Source organism: Electrophorus electricus, chromosome 23 (assembly GCF_013358815.1).
Source record: "Electrophorus electricus isolate fEleEle1 chromosome 23, fEleEle1.pri, whole genome shotgun sequence".
Classification (NCBI taxonomy): Eukaryota; Metazoa; Chordata; class Actinopteri; order Gymnotiformes; family Gymnotidae; genus Electrophorus; species Electrophorus electricus.
The window spans coordinates 4158828-4176851 of NC_049557.1; the positions used below are offsets into that span (position 1 = coordinate 4158828).

At 39.3% G+C, this 18024-nt stretch overlaps 1 protein-coding gene across 4 annotated transcripts; it reads right to left on the reverse strand.

Annotated features, from left to right (window-relative positions):
- Positions 1 to 4302: 4302 nt before the first annotated feature.
- LOC113571043 (centrosomal protein of 120 kDa) lies at positions 4303 to 17796 on the reverse strand. Of its 4 annotated transcripts, none has more exons than XM_026999798.2 (20): positions 17637 to 17796; positions 16444 to 16600; positions 16219 to 16333; positions 15905 to 16040; positions 15521 to 15669; positions 15215 to 15412; positions 14854 to 15078; positions 14424 to 14649; positions 14131 to 14320; positions 13890 to 14039; positions 13489 to 13671; positions 13112 to 13208; positions 12773 to 12928; positions 12499 to 12588; positions 12315 to 12407; positions 11934 to 12095; positions 9418 to 9540; positions 7730 to 7828; positions 5295 to 5440; positions 4303 to 4996 (listed from the first exon to the last, which is right to left on the reverse strand). In XM_026999798.2, exons 1-20 carry the CDS (start codon positions 17683 to 17685, stop codon positions 4795 to 4797), a joined length of 2946 nt encoding a protein of 981 aa, XP_026855599.2. In that variant the 5' UTR covers positions 17686 to 17796; the 3' UTR covers positions 4303 to 4794. The 4 variants fall into 4 exon arrangements, 2 of the variants coding, with proteins under 2 accessions (XP_026855599.2, XP_035377983.1); XR_003409956.2 differs by lacking the exon at positions 4303 to 4996 and adding an exon at positions 6323 to 6542 and having other exon boundaries at positions 5353 to 5440; XR_003409955.2 differs by lacking the exon at positions 4303 to 4996 and adding an exon at positions 6311 to 6542 and having other exon boundaries at positions 5373 to 5440.
- Between the last annotated feature and the right edge of the window lie 228 nt (positions 17797 to 18024).

The following is an 18024-nucleotide window of genomic DNA, read 5'->3' on the forward strand; positions in this document are numbered from 1 at the left end:
TTTGACGGAAGCATTTCTTTTCTCACACACACACACACACACACACACACACACACACACACACACACAAAGAATAAAAAAGAACATCCTTTGTATAAAATGTAAATTCTGAATTATATTATATTTCGCTCATATCATGCTTTTTGGCACTTTTAACAGCAGTTATTATTTAATATTTCTGTTGGATAATTCTCCATAATGTAATAATGGAGACTATTTTAAAATATATGTGAAATAAAATTTAAAAAATCATATTGAAATAAATTAAACCTAAGAAGTTACTAAATATGAAATGAAGAGGAAAAGTACATAAAAGTGATATATAGATTTGCAGAATTGAAGCTGTTGTGTCAATCACAGAACTCACTTTTACAGGTGTGCTCCTTTTATTTGGAGTACAAGCCACTAATTGTTACATTTTGTTAGAAAAAAAAAACTTTAACATTCTTATTACAAGGCAAACATTGCAGTCTCTATGTTTGCATTGAGAAGGTTTATCTTTTCAAATTCAGAATGTACATAGTCTTATTTTGACGTACATTTTGCTAATCGAAAACACAACAGGCTGAGTGACTCAGTCTCAGATTATTTAACAAAGTGTTTTGACCAAGTGTCAAGAAGATTAAAAAAGATCACACTGATTTACCTCTGAAAAAGTAACTCAGTCGAGATGTACTACCTTTTCTATATCTCTACAGACATTTTGTTTGCTTTTCATGGACTCAGCGTTTAAGTTGAATGAACAAAAAGTTGTATTTAAAACAATATCATGTGTATGATAATAATTACCTGTGCTGTGTCTCAGAATACTTTGTTCTGGAAAGTGCGATGAGCTCAGACTTATCCACATTTGACTCTTGTTTGCATGATTTCAACATTTGCCTTTTTAAATAAACAACAGGCTACCACTAAAAAGTAATTCTTGTGAATATTGTGATAATCATTCAATGCTACACGAGCAAAAACAGATAAAAACGTAAACCATTTATTTATTTGGTACATGATGACATTTTAAGACATCTGGTTCTCTGTGCAACTGAGTAGGACAGACGAATGTTAAACCTGCATCTACGTCACAAAGTCCTGCCCGAACTGTGACCATCCAATACAGCTCCGTACTACTCGTAACCAGGATGCGCTCTCTAGAAGCACAACCTGCGATGGAATTGCGTGAATACTTATAGCAATAGAGAGTACTGTCTTCTTCTCCATTGCTTACTCTGGCCTACCCGTTTGATACTCCTTAGAAACAATGCACAGCGATGCACAATGTAATGTAATTCAACAGTGAGGGTTTTTCCTCACCCTTTATTTTTCTTGCGCAAAGCATGAAATCCATCTTTAGGAACCAATGATGTATCAGTGTGGCAGCGGAGGTTAGCGCTCCATCTCTGGCCCCTGCGGTGTGTGTGCGGAAGGTCATGTCCCAGAGCGGCTCTGTTTCTGCCGCTCGGGCAGCTGTCGAGGGGTTATGGATCTGACCTGCGGAACATGAACTCAGCGCTGCTCACTTGCTCACTTGCTCGCTTGCGCGCTGATTTATTAGGCCTCGCCATGCACACCTTTCAAGCGAGGCTTCTCCCTCCCCTCCAAACGCCGTGCCCAGATCACACAAAAGAAAAAAAAACAACATTCAAATGCGACCTTTTTTTTGTGTGTGCGAAAGGTTGGACTTGTGCAGCCCTTTTATTGGTTTCTGGATTGGTGGAATTGTTCTTAAATCATTTCATCAGTTGCAGGAAAATGAGTATAGAACTACACAAGACAGCAGAAAGCGTAAAACAGTCACATCTTAGTTATCATTTAAAATCAGCTACAAGGAAATGGCACGACATTAGATAAGTGGGAATGCCATTGTCATTGGTATTCTGAATATATATAATGACTGAAGTAATGTTCTTGGAAAACGTTCCATTAAACTGCATAAATTTCAAGCTGGGCAGGACAGACTTTTACACACATATACAGTACATAGTCTTAGTCTAGATGTACTCATTCTAGTTGTACTTAGTACTTAGTCTGGCTGCTTTACTTGCTTAATATTTGCCACAATTTTAGGATGTAGGAAAATTGCTTCCAAGGAATGTCATGAATTTTTAAAACAAATAGTGAACATTTGAAGCAGCTCTTTGCCATGGGAACTCTGACTTGTGAAAAACAACATTTCCCAAGGGCTCAACAAATGATTCGATGAAAATTATTATTTTGAAAACACGTGAACATGACCCTTGGGCTTTCAACTACAATGGTTCACTTGCCTTGGAATTCCCTAATGTTTAAAGGAACAGACAAAGGTCACACTTTCAGAAGCAATTAGTGATATAACTCTAGTTTTTCTAACTTAAATGCAAAAAAACCCCAAAAACATCTAATTGGAACCATCCAATGCAATGTCTAAGTCTGAGAAATGTTAGTTCTCTTCTGACTATTTGATTGCATCCAGCTTATTCACATGAAAACTGTATCCAGAGGCCAATTCACTATGTTTTACATTTACGCTGTGCAAGTAAGGAATGACTTTTTATCAGAAACATACTTCAGTTCCAAATATTGTAGAACTAGCTGTATGAATGTTCAGTAGACCATGTACAGTGCTGAATTCAAAGAGCGAAACCAAATTCATAATCACCTTCAAATCTTCCTATTGTTTTTGCTGGTTTGCTGCCGTACTACATATATCATGCAAGGTCGCAAGTTCTGCATGAAAGCTATTAAATCATTCAAGTCAAAAGTCAACAGTCTAACCACAGTACAAGATAATAATGCTGACAATGTCTGTGTATTTACATTTTTGAGTCTAGATATGGCAGCTGATTGCACTTATACTGTCAGCATTCAGATGTCATTTTATGTTTTTCAGTAAAAATGAACCCTGAAATTCATCAGGAAAAAAGTTACGATAACATTAGTTTGTACAAATGTGAAGCATTAATGATAATGTTTTAATAATGTGATGAAAAACAAAAACTTGAACACCATTTATTTGAACAGCCAGGCACACAGATGGGGGAACATGCAAGCAAACGACTGTTTTAACTCCTTTGGTGCCAAAATACTTTAAGACATGGCAGTAGAGTCAGACCATCCATGAAACTAGATGAATAGCCACACCAAGTGTTAGCTTCCCTGCTGTTCGGGGTACAAATTTATAACCTGTTTCAACTTTCTGTCAGAGCAATATAGAACCGGATGAGCCAAGCCTACAGGACACCACCAAGACATATTCGGGATGAACAAGCAGCATGTGCAAAATGGAAAGGCTGAGATCAAAGCTCAGCAGCATGGCTCTCTGAGCTGACTGTGGTCTTCATGGAACAGACAGGTATTATTTCTATGGTCTGGACTGCAGGGCTCAAAACATGTGTAGATATGGCTGCCTTTCTATCAGCTGCGTAAGCTGTTGCTGACAGACTGTCCTCATAAGTGCCGTGGTAGTGGTGGTAAGTGGTGTTGGGGGGGGCTCCACTGTGAGTGCCTTGAACATGCTATTTTGCTATCCGCTAAAACCCGCATGCATGATTGCATGATGCATGCCTGAGTGTTGCTCTTCATAGCCTGATAAAGTTAAGGACAAATACTGCTGTGCAGGAGAAGAATGAGCAAAGTCTTACATGCATAACACACCATTAGAATCTTAAACTGAGGTAGGAGGTGCAATTTATTCACCACTTGCTATGTGACTACATGATTCTAGCGGATGTCAACGCAAAGTTGACATAAGATCACATTTGTACACCAGTACCCTCTGTACTAGCAGAATATTGTTTTGTTAGATTTTCTTAGCCATTTCTCAGTCTTTATCTAACTGTCACAACTTCAATTAATCTTCAAAGACAGTATCATTCTACAAAGAATGAGGTAGCTGCAGAAGAATGCACCTATTGTAACACATCATCTGCTTCTCTCTTGGGCTAAAAACAAAGGTAAATATCTCTTATTCAGCTTGAAACATACATACTAGCCTCATTCAGCATCCTCAAGAGCTTCCTAACAATCCAGTTTTAACATTTAACTATTGTAGTGCAACAGTACTCATTGCCACTTTTGCTACATCAGTCAAGTGTTCCAGCAAATTTGACTAAGACTTAACTAATTTAGATAACTAGTTTGTCTTCTAACCATTGCAAAAATAATTGAAAACATATTTGATAGTCACATAAATACTGATACATTTAGATTCTGAAACTTATCCACACACCTTGCATTACATTTAAGAGTACTGCAATCTAAAAGCCTTTAACATAGGTAGATAGGATAATGTGAAAACAATATTAAGCAGCCATTGTGAATAAAACAAAAAAGTTCAATCATGACAAAAATAATTTATTAGACACACACATGTAAATATAAAAAGTAACAGCACAGATTTTAGTCAAAATATACAACAAATAAAAAGAAAGACATACCCTCAATGAAATACAAAATAGTGTGCATTATTCATGCACTATTTTTGAAAGAGTGACAAACCTGGTGAAATTACAATCTCATTGAAACCACATGAAACCCTGTGGAAAATCTGTGCAATGGTTTGGTGAACACATACATGCACACGGGTACCCCGCCCCCCACACACACTCTCTAATAGACTCACACATCTCAATTATTGTCAATGCCACATCATTAATTCACAAGTTATTAAAAACAACTGAAAACAGAAATTTAACATGACATTTGGTGCAACATGTGTATTATGTCATTTGGAATGCACTTGATCTTTCACAGTCAAAATCACTGTGGTTTGATACGAGGTGCATCTGATCAGGATGATGCAGGTAAAATGCATTGGCAGATGCATTAGTTAGGTGCTCGGTTGACCATGATCTCCTGGATCTGTCTGTTGAGTTCAGCGATGATGCGGTCCTCGTGTGTGTACACACCCGTGCGCAGCAGTGTATCTCTCTCCTCCAGAAGGCGACTTAGATGGTCATCTGCGCTCTCGCTCAGAGAGACGCAGGCTGGTTCTTTCCATGTCCTCTTTTCCTCCTGTTGTTTTAGCCTGGACAGGAGGAGTGACATGAAATTGACTTACAAAGCTTACATGAACTCCATTATTTCAACTGATTTCAAAACAGAGCTCCCCAGTGACTGAATCATCTCAAGCATATTACTCTTAGTTTAAAAAAAACCAAAAAACAACAAAACACACACACACACACACACACACATACACACACACACACACACACACACACCATAACCCCCCCCCCCCCCAAAAAAAAACAAAAAAAAACACACCACCAACCCAAACAACGACAATGAACAGGTTCTGCTCAACTCCCGGCAGTGGCCCGTACCGGTTGAGCTCATTGCGGATGTCCTGGAGTTCCCGTTTCTCCTCCTTGACGGCTTCCTTCTCTTCGGCTGCCAGGTAGCGCAGCCTCATGTGCTCCAGCTCCTGTTGCTGCTGTTTCAGCCGTGCCATTGCACTCTCCTGCTCCCTCTGAAAACCAAACAAAGCCGGGGGAAGGGAGGGGAGAGAGAGAAGGACAGAAAAAGAGAATGAAGGAGAGATATATTCAACATCAACATTCTACGGGTCAGGATAACAGATGTTCTGATTTAACTGCACTTTATTATAATTGCTTTATGAACACTATAGTGCTGCAATGACGATACAACTTTAAATGTTTTCTTTTCAATTAAAAAATTCAGCATTCAATAATATCAAGTTCTTTAATGATAACAGCTATGTTATGTCTCTGCTAAATGCTTTGGAAAAATAGACCACAGATAGCAGTTTAATTGAATTTGACCTTTATAACTGGCAATAAAATGCGAAACTCCTGAAATCTGACGCTGAAATTGCTGTTATGGCTCTGCAGTGCCATTAAGAAACCACACATCAATATTCTAGACCATGTGCTGACAGAACAAGGCCTGTGTGAAAATTTAGCCTAAGCACTGGTCTTGCATAATAGCTCAACTTGGCTTAATGTTATCACTGAAGTGATATGTTTACATATAATCTAATTTAATTTTGTGTTTTTATGGAGCATTAGAGGCCAATAATACATTTTCAGTAACCTAAACTGCAAGAAAAACAAACCCACGAAGATGTTGCCACAGTCCTTATAGCCAAGCATACGCCGAAGAAAAACGCTGAAACAATTATCTCGGAGATTTTCTTAAGGTCCCTAGAGCTAAAGTGTTTCCTTTGCTACCTGTGGTTGATGGCTGAACTAAATATTTCCAGAGGCCTAAACTGGCAGTACAAAAAAGGAGGTTTGCAGCACCATGCTGGACTAACCAGGCCTTAACTAATGGTTATAAGACTTTAACAAATTGTGTGCGCACAGACACATACACATACACAAACACACACACTTTGCCTTGACTTGGTGGGGTTGAGGAGTAGAAGGCAGTTGAGTGACCAGTGAATGACCCGTGGCTCTCCTCCAGAGAGGGTCAGACAGAGGACCCGTTGGAAAGGAGAAGGCTGCCAGACTGCAGCTCAACTTCAGTTTTTTACTGAGCACTGATCTGACAAGAACAGGACAAGCACCTGGGGGATTTCATGGTTTAAATTTTCCTAGGTCTTCAAACTGAAAAAGAAATGCCAAAGTAGTTCAAAACAAGCAGGGAGTGAAAAGGCAAAAGTCTCGTGCATTATCCACTAAGAAGATAAGGTCTGACTGAGACGGGACTGTGCGCTGGGTTACCATAGCTCTTTTCCCCAAGTCCTAAGTATCTTTGATTCACATTTTCTATCTTCTGTTATGAGCAAACAGAAGTAATGTAAGCCATGGTATAGCATTAACTCAAAATAATATGATTTCACACATGGATCTTGCTAAACTGGCATGCGAATAAAGAGATTATTTCAACCTAAGAGAAAATATCAGCCTCACACTTTCATATACCGAGCTTTCAACAACTGAACGATGTTCAAATGGTAATGCGCAGGCTAATGCTTACAATAATAGAAACCTGATTTATAGCTCTTTTTCATATTAAGTTATAGACCCCTTTGTGGACCATAAATCAACTAATGTTTTCTTAACATATATCTGGCACTTAAAGAGAACGGAAAAAAGAAGGGGAAAAAAAGAGCACTCAGACTTTCCAGCTGGACTTTGTCTTTAACAGTTATTAGCAAGGCTTGATAAGCTCTTTGCATCCGCTCTGTTTACACTGGTATTAGTCCTTTACAAGGTTCACTTCAGAAGGAGTCCAGTGTTTCAAAGCAAATACCACACACTAGTGACAAGCTCAGTGTTATTCAGAGTGCGTGGTGGAAGTTTTCTTCTTGAAAAGTACGATTTACATCTGGTTTACACACAATAAGAACTGTCACATTTTTTCTTGTGCTGGTTTTGCCCATCATGCATGACTACTCATGCAGGATACAAAATACGCCAGTTTCCTTTGTTTTTGATCCATGGCTATGTTGAGGGACAGTATAGTGTCTCTTACATTGTAGCTCTCCCGGATTGTGTGCATGTCATAATCAGTGTACCATCAAAACATTTCATGTATAAGGAGGAAAAATAAAAATACTAGACTGTATAAACAACTGGTGCTTCTTGAAATAAAAAACCAGCCTAACTAAGCCCAAGCATATCAACATACAACTGCAACCTATCTTCTGGAACTTCAACCATATCTAGTTATGCTTTCACTGCTTAATGCTTTAAAATCCTAGTGACTTAGATTAACCATTCGATCAGTATTTGAACTTACTTTGAAACTGAAGACTGAAGTATTAGAATGAGTATTTACAATGCCTTACCTGTTTAAATTTTGCCAGTTCCTTCAGAGCGCGTCCCCACTGCTGTTTGTAATGAAGTTTAGATTTTGTTGTTGATTCCAGCTTCCGTTCCAGTTCCACCTCGGAATTAATAAAGTGCCAACAAGCAGTTTTTATACCACTTCTCACAGTGTTTAAGTTTGCATTTGCACCCTAAAATTTACATTTCAAACTGTATGTTACAATTTTTTTTTATTAAAATCCCAAACAAAAGTATTAACAAATTAAGGAGCATGGTATTGTGTTTATTGGGTTTACTAGAGATGGCATGATACCATGTTTTCTGTACAAATCCAATTTCAATTTCATCCAATTTCATCTCGCATTTGAATGTTGCCTAATATCAAAAGCGATCTGAGCTGTGGGCAAGTTGTCTGGGTGTAACAGATTGCAGGGGATTTTTTTCTGTGTGTGAGATTTATTATATATGCTATATTTCTACAGAAATCATACATGAAAAATGACAGATTAAAATAAATAAATAAAATTACAAAAAGACAAACAACCCCCCCCCCCCCCCAAAAAAACACCTTTGTTTACAAGACTAAAGCATTTAAGTTTTCTCCTTCCAATGCCATACAATGTCTCTCTTGGGGAGGTGACATTTATTGCCTTGGTCATCACTTGCTTGGTTTCAAACATACTCACGCACTCACTCTGCTTAGTACGGCTACCTGCCTCACTCTGACTCCAACAACTTTAGACTATAGTTAGGCGATTTTTTCCTCATTACTGTAACCTCAACTTCCCATTAACTTTGTAATTCATCTTCTAGTTAATTTTAGCTGTAAGTCGCTTTTCTACCTGTTATACACCCCATACACACTAGGCACTAAGTCAGCAGAGAGGGGCTACTTGTGCGACGAGTACTTGCACTAATTCATTTAAATACTCTGGGTATTCTTTCTATATATGGAGTTACCTCAATCTTATTCTCTACCTTCTTGTTCAAATTTTCCAGTCCATCTCAAAAAATGCATGCTAATGGTAAAATCAGCAGTTTTCCAGTTTTTCATGCCTTTTGAATACTAAAACCACAGTGTAACTAACTCCATGAATTCAGAGAAGGAGCATGCTATACTAGTCCCATTATTCTCTCTCCTCGTTTCTTCAGGTTTTTGCCGTCTTTCTCTTCTCCCTGACCCTGAAGTTTCTTTACTTCACAGCCAAACTTTTTTCCCGACAGAATGTATTAATAAATAAAAGCACTGTTGGTCACGGATCCTTGGTGGTGAATTACTAAGGTGATATTCTGTCTCATTTAGATGCTCTCACTAGAAGGCAGATAAACTGATGGGTTATCAAAACTACATGATAGCAGTGCAAGTCATCACATGCATGTGAGTGCATGAATGTGCACCTGAACGCAAGTTAACTGTTAATGTGAAAAAAACTCTACAGCTGTGCTTGAACCTGGCTGTTATCACACGACCTGCGCTGCTGCAAAACACTGCTGTGCTATTTTCAGGCTGGATTGGTGATGGTATCAGATGGGTCTCCATAAAATTTTTTTCTCGAAATCTAATACAGCTTTTTTGCTGATATCGATCCGATTTGGGTATGTGGTGTTGGATCAGTGCCATCTCTACTTTACATTGAAGAAAAATGTATTTGACAAAAGTCTAAAACAAAGTAATGACGAATGTTTTGTTTCATTCCTGTTTGCTAACCTTCTCGAGTCGAAGCAGGTTAATCTCAGATTGTAAACGGATTTCAGGCCGGGTGTTCTGCTGGTCTCGATATTGTTCAAATTCTTTTTCCAGTTGCTTGTATTTCTTTTCGGCCTCTGTTTTCTTTTGAATGGAACAGACAAACATGCAATACTTAGATTTTTATACATAACTGGCTTCAATTTAAAACATTATATCATTATATACAACATCCTTTACGTTATACTGTAAGTAAGGATAAACAATAAAAAAAAGTTACAGGATCACACATGATTTTCTTGTGCTTGGATCATGATAAAAATAAGATGAGACATTAACATCAGCCTCTTGTTAATATTTAATATGACCAAGTGAAATTCCAATTTTCTGATGCATGACAAATATGCTTCATGACTTTCTTGCATTGGCCAAGGCGGTGGGAAGAATACATTTACTTAACCTCTCCATGCCATTTCAAAGGATGTAAAAGCTTTAGAAAACATAAAAACAATTTTGAGCCAAAAATTCCCCTGCATTAATTTTGGAACAGTGCCAATTTCAGACAAGCACACTGATGTCCGAGTTTGAAAAACTGCATCTTTTCTCACAGTAGCAATGCTTATGAATCTTACTTCTGAGTTTGCTGACTGTTTTAACTGAAATGCTTTGAGAACAAGTCTAGTTTCTGCCTCTGATAACCCTCATGTCCCCTGTGGCAAGTCCGAGACTACAGCAGAGTGTGATAAGATAACACTTAGAAATGAAAGCGTTAGGTCGCACAGTGCCTAGACTTTACTAACAACAATTTAAAAGATTCCAGAACTCAGAACAGAGTCATACCTTAAACTAATTAAACTAGGAATGCAAATCCAGAGCCAAATGATGATAATCCATTTTTTCATGGGAAAATCTACTGATGATGCTTCGACTACCAATAATTTGCACTAATTATAAGTCAATATAAAACGGATGACAATAGATCAAATATATTCTAATAAAAAAGAATCTACAAATTGCCACACATTTTGTGGAAGTGTAAAAGAAAGGTCTCTAAACAGAGCCTCCAGCTCATGTGGAATTTGGGCTAATCAATGCACCATCACACTGGCACTAAATACTGGTCAAATCCTTGACCACATCGAACCAATAGATGATTATAGATAATTACTATCCCTGCAAACAGCAAAGTAGTATGGAGAATTTTGTGCACAGGCAGATTTAAAATCATCTCATAATATGATAAGTCATCTCATAATACCGCGGTATTATACAGTATAAATTCTTATTTCTACACATGTGCAGCAGAGTCACTGCTCACACTGACTGGTAGTACTTCTCATTGCAAGGCAATCGCCCCCCTCTTCGCTAACGAGGTACTGTTCCAGCAAACACTCAAGAGCTGAAAGGCTTCAAGGGTGTAAGGCAGCTTCCAATGTAACTAAAACCCTACGTCTTCCCTTTCTGACACAGACCAGACACCAAAAGAAACCCAACAGACACAAAGCTTGGCATTCTGAGACAAGGCAAGGAGTGTCCAGCAGAAAAGGCGGGGGAGCACTGTGGCCTGATAAACTGGTTAGAGTGTGCCGACACAGGACAAATGTATGTTTACACGTTCCTGACACGGGAGGGGAGACAAGATATAAAGCCATGTGGCAGCTTCAGCCGAGGATCTCTCATCGCAAAAGCCCCTTCTCTTTTTCGCATGTCAGAAACCTACTTTGCTTGATTTGTTAGAGCCAGGGCCGGTCCAGATGTTCTCTAGGAAAAAAAAGAGCCAGCAGACTGAACTATTTCAGTAGGTGGGCTGTCTGCGCAAAGGATGATGGGAGAGACTGGCCAAGACCCGAGGCATTTCTTTCTATTAAAAAGCCCTGAGAAATATAGTCATAAGGGGAAATAAATCCAACAAGTCTGACATGCTAAGTTTTGTAAGTCAGTCAAGCATAAAGAAATAAATAATTGGCCTAGGAATTAATTAGGTCAGTGATGTGTGTGCAAGTTAACAGATTCTATACCAACACAGAGAGTCAAAATTTACCTAATGCTGTCAGTGGTATGCTTGACAGTAAATCACTATCAAATATGTTGTGAATGGAAATATTCTATTTTCAAAAAAAGAACACATGCTAGGATTTTTCTAAACAAATACTACATGCAGATAATCTATCAATGCAAATTCTATAAGATAAAGAATCCAAAGCAACCAAACACCTTAGATCCCAGAGAAAGAAACAAAAGGGAAACAAACTGAGATAACGATCAGTCTTACGGTAAATTCATTCCCTTCTTTACTTAACGTATGGATGAGAGAGCAACTATTGATGCTTATCAGTAGGACTGTATCCTGCAGCCTTTAAGAAGCCGGGCTGAAACGCAGCAGTGCTCTGACTTTTCTTTCATTTAAAACAGCCAGAAGGGAGAGGGGGAGGGGTGATCTTATGCCCCATTGACCTGAAGGTCAGCATTCTCTAACCATGCTGCTCTTTCTATTAAGGCAGAAACTGACCTTGCTGCACAACCTCCATCGCGCCTACCTGCTGTTGGTGCCTAGTAAGGTCCTCCTCGAGCTGCCTGACCTTGGACCTCTCCAGCTCCACCTGGTGAGCACAGTCTTCCCTCAAGCGGCGGCCGCTATCCTGCAGCTCGCGCATGCTGAACTCATGCTCCATGCGCATCTCCCTCTGCAACCTCTGGGTCTACACACACACACATACACACACACACACACAAAAGCTATTAAGGCATATACAGTATATGCCTATCTATATTAAATTAAGCCTTGGGTTTTAATACAACACTTGGTGATGGGTCATGACAAGTCCAAAAAGTCGAAGAGCATGGGGATACACATAACTCACTTGTTCACATTAATATTTTTATCTTCAGTGTCAAAATGGCAATGCTCTGCAACTAACCTCCATTTCTGCATGAGCAAGAGTCTTCTCTCTCTTTTCTAGATCAGCTAGAGTCTTCTGGAGCTGTTCTTCCAAAAGATTATACTCCATCTCCTGGGGGTAAAAATTCCAGACTTGTACAAATATACAAAAGGTTCGTGCAAATATAAAATTGGTAGCTATTTTTCAAGCTATGCCGAAATACCTTCTTCTTAACAAGTGCTTCACGTTCTCTGTCCCTCTTCTTCCACTCCTCTGCCAGAGCCTGCATGTGGTTCAGTTCCTTCTGTTTCAACTACAGAGACCAAACTCACTTCAATCTCCTACTCATTTAAACATGTAGCGTTATCATCATGCTTACTTTTATTCCCCAAAGGACTGGACTAAGTTTGACTGAGGCTTCAATATAAAAAAGGTTGCTTTGAACTGCAGGAGACAAAAAAAAATAAAATAAATTTTTTTTTTAAAAAAGTGCTGACCTGGTTATCAAACAGATCCTCCTGCATCTCCTTCCACATCTCAAGCTCCAGTGCTGCCCTGTACTCCAGAGTCTCCCGAGGCTTGGTCGTTACCTTGACCTCAGTGTGAGCTTGAGGATGAACTGCTGACTTCTTCTGCTGCACCTGATCACCACTCTGTCACAACCACGTATCAGAACATCTTATTATCTTAGGTTATCTTATTTTACTTTAAGTCTTGGAGAAGATTGCTTAGTCTGTGTACAGTATCCACTGCAAATCAATCAGGTGTAGGACTTCCACATAGGGAAATCCACATTAAATATTGGGTTTTATTCACAAACATTAGGCAAGTTTTACCTGAGAATATTCAGAAAGGAGGATATCTTGTGATTTTACTAGACCCATATCTTCGAGAACTGTCACATAGCTAAGTTCAGCCACCTTCTCATTTGATCTACATAAACATAAAATGAAAGGAAAGTTGCTATCAGTGCCTGAAAACTGACTGTAATATGTGCACCAGTTATTCTTAACTTTTAAAGAATGATTTCCACAAGGAATACTGGAACTAAAAACAATCCAGGCATGCCAGTGCTCAATATGAATCAATAGTGCTGTTTGCCTGCCATCTAGAGGTATATTTTTGGCACTGCATCTGAGACACCCTGGAGAATAATGTGCTCTTACAATAAATAAATAAATAAATAAAAGGATAAAGCTAAAATAGTACAAACCCCTGTGCTTTGACAACAGGTAACCTCCCTGACCAAGTCTGTCTCCAGTGCTGCTGGCCAGATGAGCCAAGGAAACGGGTCTTCTCGGAAGTGAGCAGGTTGGAAAGCTGAATGCTGGCTGTGCCAATTAGGAAGTCTTTGGAACTGGGGTCTCTATGCCACAGCTCCACTACCAAAGGAACTCTGGTGGGACCACAACACACACAGGAAATGATGAAAGAAAAAAACCTAAGAGATTAGTTATTGAGGCCATACCAAAGCAAAAAGCAAGTGATCTGGCATGATGGTTATCCCATCCATTAATGCACACTGATTTGTGAAGTTTTAAAGTCTATAATGCAATTTTAGGTACTCTGTACAATATAGTGTACAATTAGAAATATATGCAGGTAGGAATTCACCTCAGAAATGTGTCCTGGAGTTGATTAGGCAGTGCAGCAAAATCAAAGGCACAGTATGACTGAGGCAGGAACACCTCAGTGTTTTTCTTTACCTCCACGGCAGGATTTGTCATGATTGGGGCTGCACTCCCAAAGAACTGGTAGGCATATCTATTTTTGGAAGATATAAAAACAATACTAACCATTGATAATTGGAGCAACCCCATACATAAGTTGCCATACTGCTCAAGCCAGATTGCACCTCAGTATACAGTTCACAGGAAAGCCCATGTTTAGATCTCTGATGCTGCGCAGCTCCATGGAGAAGCAATAATGGTGTGCTGATGCTGGAATCGCCACTTTTGGGGCAGACACGGTGAGAGAGGATGCTGGTACTTCTGCTTCACTCTCCAGTGGCCCATTTGCAGAGGCAGCCACAGGCAGTTCTGCAACTACAAAATTAGCTACAGATATTAAAACTGTAACCAAGGTATAAGAAGCTCAAACGTCTCATTGGACAATGTCTCGTCAAATCAGGTTCCGTAAGCATCTTACTTGGCTGTTCTGGCTGGGCAGGTCTTGCATCATCAGGCAAGCTCTCAGCCTCACTCTCCGAGTGTTGGTGGTCAGGTGTGGTGGAGCGGGAACACTGCGGCTGACCAGGTGGTCTGTGTGGAAGGGTTGGGCTACTGGGTTTAGTCAAAGCAGGCTCAGGATGGGCATTCATGGTAGGGCCTTTCTTTACTGGAGTCTTAAGCCTTGAAGGAGAAGGGTCTGGAATCTTATGAGAAAGAGATGACATATACTGGGGTGAAGTTACCAAAAGCACTATAATTTCAAGATTATTTTAAAACAAAAACAAACAAACAAACAAACAAAAAAAACCCCAAAACAAAACAAGTCTTTAATCTGACAAATCTGACCCACTTCACTAGCTAACCCATGACCTCCTGGAAAACATCTATGGCCTATGCCCTCTGTATACCTCATCAGTAACTCCCTCTCTTTTCAGAGTTACTGCCACCCCGACTGTTGGCTGCAAATCCACAGAGATGGACTGAAGGCTCTGCTTGGTACGATTTGGGGGCCTCAGGACAAAGGCTCCCTCTATGGTGGCTGCCTGCTTGGCAAGGTCTGTGATGTTCTTTGCCAGTGCAGCGAGAGAAATCTCAGTGCTGCCTAGGGACTGGGATCCACAGCAAAGATGGAGCTAAACAATAAAGCAAATACAGGAATTTAAATGGGAGCAACAGTAGACAGACATATTACTCGCATAAACAGGAGTAAGTCATTTTATAACAGTGACATGGGAAATCCTAACAATGGTAAAGGCTCTGGTGTATTACCAGAAGGTTCTGCTGCTGGCTGAGAAACACCCGTACTAGCTTGTCATTACTGCGGATACGGACTGAGGCTCGTTCTGGCTCAAAGTTTGGGCTGATTAGGTTCTGGAAGGGTTCACTGGTGACATCATTTCCCAGGAGAGAGTAGAAGAAGAAGAACTCTGAGCCTTCACTGGCCAGTTTTGTTGAACTAGAAATAAGCTAAAGTATATATAAAAAATAAAAAAAAAAAAAAAGTTTATTTTTTCATTTAACACTGCAGCAAAGAAAAATAAAACTCATGACCAAATATAAATGACTGAGCTTTACCTGCTCCAGTTTGGTAGCAAAGGCAACAGTGACCGACAAAACATACATGTCTTTGCCAAGATCTGCTGGTCCAATCTGATGGTATCCTTCATCTTCATTTAGAATGGCCTCTACTTTAATTGACTCCAGATTTGCCAATGTAGGAGATCCTACAGCACATTGTGGGAAAGTAATGATGGTGTGGTATTACAAAACATGTACACTGTAAAAAAAAATGCTGTAAGAAAGTTATTTATATTTATAGGATATCCATCACCAAGTTTTAATGAACTGACTTGATAAATCAGAAAAAAAGTAACATGTATGTTAAGACCAAAGGATGAAACATCACATGGACAAAATCATGGCCTCATGGCTAAACTGACAGTCAAAGTACTGAAATACCTGCTCTTGGTGGAGCTTTCTTCGCCTTAAATTGGTCACGTGGCTCTTTGTTGTCATTCTCCAAAACCATGCTCAATAACAGAGCTGGCTTTCGCTTGGTGTACTTACTGCTCAGCAAAGGATACCATTTGGGAAGCTATAAAACAGCATTCAGTTAGATGCAGAAATTTGTAAACATGGAAAACAAAATGTTTACTTTCTGATCAAGTGCATACTGAGGAATTAAAAGTAGCTCCTATACCTTTACAAACCTTCTATACAGAAAATACAACAATTAGGCAAGTTCATCCAAAATACTTCTACACAGGGCTTACTTGCTTAACCTCCTGCACCAATCTGAGATCCAAGACAATATATCCAACACATTCCCTTGCAGAGGTATTTGAATCTATTGCAAAGCACTGCAACTTGATGGGTGTCCGCTGGAGTCTGCATAGCATTAAATCAGAAATTAAACAATTACTTATCATTTTAAGCAAAAAAACAAAAAACAAACATAGCTAGACAATGTCAAACACAAACAGTTAAAAAGTGCCAACCTGTGCTGGTGAAGAGTTCTGCGATCAAGCTCCCATGCCAACTCTGTACAAAATTGCGGCTGTTCCTTATGTGCTACAGGGTCTGTTTCTAGCTGCTCCCCATCAAACTTAGCTTGTACAACCAAAGTGTGTTGCTGGCTCTTGGGGAACTGACGACCTAAATGAAGAACATAAGGAACAGTAATAAAGGAATAATATGAAAAAGCCATCACAAAATACCACTGCTACTATTATTATCTGGTTCTCAGGTTTCTTTATCATTCTCAGGAAGGAAATTCATTTTTGCAATCTTCACAAAGAAACAACCCACACTTAATAAACATATCACAGTAGAAACATGGATGCAACTACATACACTGCACAACCAAAGCACATTTACACATACACACCCCATACAGAATAAAGCCATTAGCCTATATTTATTTTCCTGTAATGAGTAATGATGTATGATTTTTTTTTTTTTGGTCATAGAAACATTAAACCTGTAGACTACTAATGATCTGCACAAAATCTGTTTATTATATTATTGTCATCATCATTATTGAGCACTCAGGTCAGCAAATGAACCCAACTTTTCGAAAATGTCCCTTTAAATGTCAAGGCATAGTCTGCTGTCTACGTTTATAACTATTCTCGTGATGAACGCTTTGCTATCTATGTGTGCACTAAGAAGAAAATGCAATCCAGCATGTAGATCTCAGGGGGAACGCTAGCATAGCTAGCTAGCCAATTATTCGCCACAACGTTACATGTAATAAGCTTTATCAGAATTAGACGCCAAACAAAGTAAAAACAAACATTTCCATTGTCATTTGTCTTTACATCTGACGTTCTCAAAGCACACAAAATCACATATTAATAACTAAATTTAAGGTTGCTTGGATACAACAGCTGCCGTTCAAACTGTCACTTGTCCGTTGAGGAGTAACCAAGCGTTAGCTAGCTAGCTAGGCAGCTAAACGAACACTTCTTTCTAGTGCATATTATAATGGCACTGTGAAATTTAAAAGAACACAACTGCGAAATGTAGGTCACTCACATGGCACAATTTCTCTGCAAACCCTTAAACATATTCCGTTACTAGCAATATAAATTAGCGTTTGCGAAATGAGCTAACGCTAGCTAGCAATGCTAACTTTCAGGCAATTTGCAGATAAGATAGTTAGATAGCTTAGCGAACTAAACTAACGTACCTTCCAGAATAGAAACGACAATAAGAAGCTGGTCGGACTTTGAAGCCATGGCATGCCTATACGCGCCAATAAATGCTAGCTAGATTCATAATTTGATAACTACACTTGCGACGCCTACAGCGTTGCTGCTTTGTTTAAAGTGAAGTTCAGTTCACTCTGAAGTGAGGTGGTAGTTCGGAAAAAGCGCCCCCTGCAGGTAAAGGCGATTACGTCTCAGGGTCACAACTTTGTCGTCTTAATATTCTAAAATAAAACTCATCTTTAAGTGGGGGTGTAATTCGGATCTTCCCCATGTACTGAGCGCTTCAGTGTTTTAGGTCTTCACACGGTGTAATGTGTACAGGGAAGAGTAGAGTTTAAGGGTGGACAGTGCAATTTACTTTACCTA

What these genes read in the sequence shown, in the direction of transcription:
- LOC113571043 (XM_026999798.2), bottom strand. Translation starts at nt 17,685, where the DNA reads ATGGCTTCAAAGTCCGACCAGCTTCTTATTGTCGTTTCTATTCTGGAA. An exon ending in CTCCAGGACACATTTCTGAG is followed by an intron (nt 13,672 to 13,889) that starts GTGAATTCCTAC and finishes TGGTCCCACCAG; the next exon opens with AGTTCCTTTGGTAGTGGAGC. An exon ending in CCTGTTGTCAAAGCACAGGG is followed by an intron (nt 13,209 to 13,488) that starts GTTTGTACTATT and finishes ATGTTTATGTAG; the next exon opens with ATCAAATGAGAAGGTGGCTG.